The sequence below is a fragment of the Austrofundulus limnaeus genome, unplaced genomic scaffold (assembly GCF_001266775.1).
Source record: "Austrofundulus limnaeus strain Quisiro unplaced genomic scaffold, Austrofundulus_limnaeus-1.0 Scaffold59, whole genome shotgun sequence".
Lineage (NCBI taxonomy): Eukaryota > Metazoa > Chordata > Actinopteri > Cyprinodontiformes > Rivulidae > Austrofundulus > Austrofundulus limnaeus.
This window is the reverse complement of record NW_013952461.1, coordinates 266930-272962: the sequence shown is the minus strand read 5'-3', so window position 1 is coordinate 272962 and position 6033 is coordinate 266930. Positions and strand designations below refer to the sequence as shown.

General features: G+C 39.4%; 1 protein-coding gene across 1 annotated transcript in view; it reads left to right on the top strand.

Moving 5' to 3' along the window:
* The window catches only part of grm4 (glutamate receptor, metabotropic 4), a 205300-nt gene extending 201995 nt beyond the window's left edge, over positions 1–3305 (top strand). Inside the window, exon 12 of the mRNA XM_014009533.1 lies at positions 1480–3305. Coding sequence (XP_013864987.1) covers positions 1480–1529 — 50 coding nt within the window. The 3' untranslated portion in view covers positions 1530–3305. The remainder of the gene's footprint in view (positions 1–1479) is intronic.
* Positions 3306–6033: the final 2728 nt, after the last annotated feature.

Sequence of the window (6033 nt, the reverse complement as noted above, 5' to 3'; positions counted from 1 at the left end):
ATATATATATATATATCACACATACTATTCATGCCAAGGTTTTAACCTAAGATCAACCTACAGTATATTATCATTAACTTTGTTATAGTCCTTTTTGTCTTGTGTATTGGCTTAGTACGGAGCCCGCAAGGGGACATGGGGGATTTTTTTCTTTTGCACTCCCAGACAATACTGTTGTGTTACCTCGCAATAGTTTTGCGTTACCTCATAATACTTTTGCGTTACCTTGCAAAAGGTTGTTTTGTACATGGACTGAATTGAATCAGACTTTTATTTTGAAATATCCGGTTACCTAAACAGGATGTTTCGCCACAAATTTGTGAAACTGACATTGATGTTGTGTGGCTGCACTGTGTTAAAATATCGGTATATGACATACTTCCTTGCGTGGCTGTGTGATATGTTCATTCTGAAGCTGAATTAAAGCAGTAGGCTAACTCGCTAATGGTGAACATGTGAGTTTGTTAATAAACCAGCAGGCACAACGGTGATAAACTACTTTTGTGAGGGAACGCAAAAGGTATTGCGAGGTAACGCAATACTATTGCGTGGGAACTCAAAAGAAAAAAAAATCTCCCATGTCACCTCGCCAGCTCTGTAGCTTAGACACATGGGGAGCAATAAAAGACAGCGACAGGAGGCAGTCATCACCACCAGGGTGAAACCCAACACACGAGTACACGACACTGATGGCAGTGTTAGAATCACACTCATGGGACTCTTGTCTCCACAAACTTTGATTGGTTCTCCTTGTAGGTACGGTACCATTATAAACAGTAGGGTATGTAAAAACTAAATGAATTATGCAACACTAATGATAATTTTGACTAATTTACAAAAAAACTTTAAGACACAACTTCAAGTTCCCATACTGCTGCCTTTTATGTGTATCTTGGTAATTTTGTGAAGTGTCCTATAAAATAAGATAGTCAGCAAAGCTAAAATAATTTTTTCCTCCATGTGGAAAGTGGTTGCTGACTGCAGTGTGTAGCAAACTCTCCACTTATCGGTCAGTCAATGAAAACTCTGCTAAGTGGTCGTAGCACAAAGCAACAGTGACAAAAGTTGAACATTTTCTCATGTCGCAAGCCTGCATGTGAACGTTTTTGTGTATGAGCTCGGAAATTTCGCATGGACAAATTTTGCCGGTCGCTCGGCTGGAGGAGGGCAACCAATTGTTGCCTCCTGGCACAAGTTTCATAGAAAATGAATGGAGATGGAGCGACATCACCTCCCATGTGTCAAACGTACAAAGCTGATTGGCTGTGGTGGCCATCTCGATTTGTGGTAAATCCAGAACTCATGAAGTTGTAGATATTCATCTAGTGACTACTTTGTGACAGATTTATTAAAATGCATTTGCTGAAAAAAATTACACACAACAACAGGAATAACAAAATCAAAACATAATCATATGTTCTCTTTAACCTGTGTGCTTTAGTCTCACTTCCTTCTCTCATTTCTTTTCTTTTCTTTCAGCTTTCTCGACAAAGCAAACCTACATCAGCTACAGCAACCACGCAATTTAAGGGACAAAGGTTTTTTTGTCACAATTCAGGATTTCCACCTCTGCTGAGAGCGAGCGACAGGAAAAAATAAATAAATAAAAAACATGAAGTGGAATTTCACACAGCTTAAAAAAACATTTCTCATTGTGTGGGTGGATATCACAGAAGAATTGCCCAAAGACGTGACACGCTGAGGAGAAACCACAAAGGGGGGCGGAGATGGACGAAAAGAAGCGAGCAGAACAGATAACTGTACAATTTTAAAGATTCCATCTTCTGTCAACCAACAAAAATACGCAGGAAAAAAAGAAAAAAGAAAAATCCTTGCATGGAGGAGGCCTGGAGACTGAAGGATGGATCTTCTTTTGTTGGAGTGTTTACATTCCAGCTGAARTGTCATGTCTAAAAGACTGCAGAGATCTTGAGCACGACTGAGTGGAACTGAACCCACGTCGAGAATACGTTCAGGCATTTTTAATGTCATCTTAAGATACTTAAAAAGGCATCACAAAGGATTAATCAACTCCACAAAGGATTAATCAACTCCTAAAAGGCATGAAAACCTGGATTTCTACGAGGGGCTTGCGTTTGTTTTTGTTTCTCGGTGCATTCCGGTTCCGCGAGTCAGACGACTGGAAACGGGGAATCATCTCAACAATGCAACAAACATAAACATGTTTATTCTGTCCTCTTTCAGGGCCCTGCTGAGCTGAGAACCACCGCACTTATATAAGAGGATCTTTGCCAATTTTCAGCATGCCAGTTTCAACATCCTGTGTTGTGTTGTTTACCAAAAAAAAAAAAAAAAAACCCTGAAAAAAATATTGGAATGCGTTTAAAACTCTGTTGCAGCGTTGTTAACAATTGTTTAGGCTCGAGCCTATTGTACGTAAAAAATTTGTTCTCAGTTGGTGAAGGTCTAGTGAGTGATTGTTTCTCTGTGCTTAAGTGAGATCATAATTCATATTAAGAGCTAGCCAAAGGCTGCCACTGCCCTAATCATACCTGTACTCGGAAGCAGTGGCTCGTGGTTGGACGGAACCGTGTTTTAGCCAGGAGATGTCACTGTGAGCCGTCATCCAAGATGACCCTCTCATCACTGCCATCAGCTGTTCTCTTGGTCACACAAGCAAAATGTAGGGTTGAAGCTCGGCTGTACAGATCTATTAGCAGGGGGGGAATTAAGATGAAGAACACCCTTGAGAGGATCGTGCAGCTCGTCCTGAGGGTGATATCCGTAATGGCCCATCTATAGAGAAAATTCATTACTATACGCGTCCTCTTCAGGCACTTCTGTGATAAGGAGGAGGTGTAGAGAAGTTGTAAAGCTCTTCAACAAATGAACATCTAATTGCAAAATACTATATCTCTATCAATCAACCTGTGCTTGCTGAACAGATTAACGTTTGGCTTCCTGCAGCATAAAAGCCCTCAGATGTCCCGAGGTAAAAAGAAAAAAAAAATGATGTGGGGTCATCTGTGTTGTGACATCAGTGCTGCTTTTCATGCACCCCCCCAGCCCCATATTACTTTCAACACCATTTGTGTTGCCGAATAAAACGTGAGTGCTGACCAAATTAAATGGCAAGTTAATGTACGTTCTTAAATAGAGTGATGATGTCTGCTTTTTGTCCTGACATTTCCTAAAATTGAGGAAAAATGTACAAAAAAAGATACAGTGCCTGGCTATCTGATGATGTATTTGTAAAACCTCATGACAACTAATGAAGTGTGTGAAGCATGTTTAATTTTTTGATACAAAATTTATTATTTCTATTAAAATGTTTCCAAACTTCAGCGTTCACTTTCAGGCTTTTGTGAATCAGAGAAATCATGTGGTGTGGCCTTTATTGTGTGAATACGAAATCACTGTTCATACTGTTTTTTTCCTGTTGTTTTATTGTTTGTTTGTTTTCACTACATTTTTGGAAATTAGTAAGGTCTTGCAAACTTTGTTCTATTTCTACTCTTCGTACAACAAATGTTTAGTCCATACAGGGGACGGCTACCACGTGTTCATTCTTTTTACTTTATACTTTCTAAATATTTAACTTTATTTTAAAAATGGTTTCCTCATAAATACGTCTTTACTTTTGTTAAAAAACAATTTATCTCCTTGAAATGTACTTCATCTTACTTGCTCTATTTTTGTCTTCTTGAGAAACTAAGCTTTTAGTATGGAAGAGAGCGGTCGTGTACTGCATATACTTTGTTTYCCATGGTTTGCTCGAGGACTGTTATCGAGATAAATCGCAATTTCAGCCTGTGTAATGATACAAAAATGATAATGTTGTGCACACTACATTTGCCTGGTTAAATAATGGTAAATAAATAAATAAATAATAGTAAACTCCATCGATGATAAGCTGGAGACTAGGCCAACTCCTTGGTTACTGAATGATGCACAAGAGGAAAACCATCGGCAAATTAACTTATCTCGAGAAAACCCTCCTAGTTATTTTGTGATAATGACATAATATGTTGTTATCATGAGAAAACCATGGAAAATAATTATGTGCAGAAAACGGCAGCTCTCAGCTTCCGTTTTTTTCTTTCTTTTTTAGCCAAAAAAAAAGCTTCCGCTTTTTTAGATAGTCCTTTGCTACCTACAGCTTTTGCTTTTGGTTTCTAGCTATTGCTTTGCAACATTAAGTTTTAAGCTAGATTTTTGCTATAAGTCCTCAATGGCTTTTGCTACATTTAATTTTTAGCTAGTATTTTGCTAGCTTTAGTTTTAGTGTTCTGCTCCTTTTAGCTTTAACAACTCAGTTTTAGCCTCACCAACAAAATTCTACACTTATTCAGAATCAGAAGTGTTTTATTGTCATTCACACACAACATCAAGATGCAGTGCAGAACGAAATGCAGTTTAGAATATCCGTCTGGAGAAACACACACACACATGACAAACATGGGGAACGAAAGTCCAGGGTCCTTCGCAACTTAGTGCGCCACCTTTGCAGTTATGCACACACAATAGGAAGGGTGAGTTAAAAAAAGCTTTGATCCTGTGTTTTATGCAGAAAACACACAAACGTGCTCAAAAAACTACTCTGCAAAACAGTGCAAGAGGGGAGAGGGGTCAGACAATTGTTGCTCAGACAATGTAATTTTACTGGTCTTATTTAATTTATATTTTGAAAGGACATACAGAAATATTTTCTTACAATTTATTTTTGTTTATCAAGATGTCGTCTAGATGATAAATGATATATTAGCAGCAGTTCTGGAGGCTTGGATGCATATTTTTTGTTGTAGACAAACAGTGTTTCCATCTAAAAGGAAAAAAGAAAACAATGTCTGCTGTTCTCTGAATTATGTGTCACCACAACTGCTCTGATAATAGCAGCAGGACTAAAAGTTGATGGAAGGAAACATGAAATTATTTTAAATCAAGGCTTAGCCATGCTTAAATCTATAGCCCAAGAAGGCAATAAGGGTTCTGCAGCAGCTTCCTGATATTGCAAGCCCACCATACAAAAGGATTGCAAATAATAGTTGTTACATAGCAAGGGTGCTAAATGCAGGCACAAAGTGCTAGATTACAGCAATATGCATGGGGGAGTGTGCATTATCTTCCCACGGCACAATGAGGAGGCTGCTGAGGTTTGCCTCAGGAGATTACAGGGTTTAGCAACACGCACCACCACTTCTCCTTCTGTTAGTGTTTTTTATGTTTCTTTAGCTTTATATTTTCATTATTAGATATTGGAAACAAATCGTCTTCTGCCTTTTATGTCAGAATTTCAAGCTAAAGTCATCTTAGACTGAGAAGGAATGCTGTCGTAGCAAGTTTAGCCATCTCATTAAATATTGTAAGATCTCACAAGATAGCAGTTAGAGGATGTGTGAGAATGACCTGCAGAATGGCTGCTGCAGAATAAATGGACTATAGAAAGGTGCTTTTCTGCCAAAATATCACAAGAACTTTTTTTAGGTTTTGAACTAGCACACCAGCTGTAGACATATAGATAGACCGGCCAGAATATTAAAACTACTGACAGGTGAAGTGTCTGCATTGATTACCTTATTTAAAAAGCAATGCACCACGTTCAGGCATCGACGAGGAAGTTACTTCAACATTTAACACAAACCTAAACATACYGCAGACCTGCAGTCCTCCCCAGCAGGAGAAAGTATGAAATTGTTCTTATAAATCTGCTCAGAAACAGCTTGGGGAGGATGATACAGTGTCCAGGGTGTTTATCTAACGCCCCCCACAACACAGGTTGAGCCAACATCCACAGGATGAACCAGATCCACAGAGATGCTGCCTGCAACCCACAGGACGCAGCAGGTCTGCTGCCAGCATCTCGGTGCCAGACGCCACAGGTATGACAATGAGACTAATCAGCCTGAAACTTCTGTCACAAATAARACTATCTCAGAAAGTTCCATCCATCCATCTATCCATTTTCTTCCGCCTATCCGGGGTCGGGTCTCGGGGGCAGCAGCTTCAGAAGGGAGGCCCAGACCTCCCTCTCCCCAGCCACTTCTTCCAGCTCCTCCGGGGGAACTCCAAGGC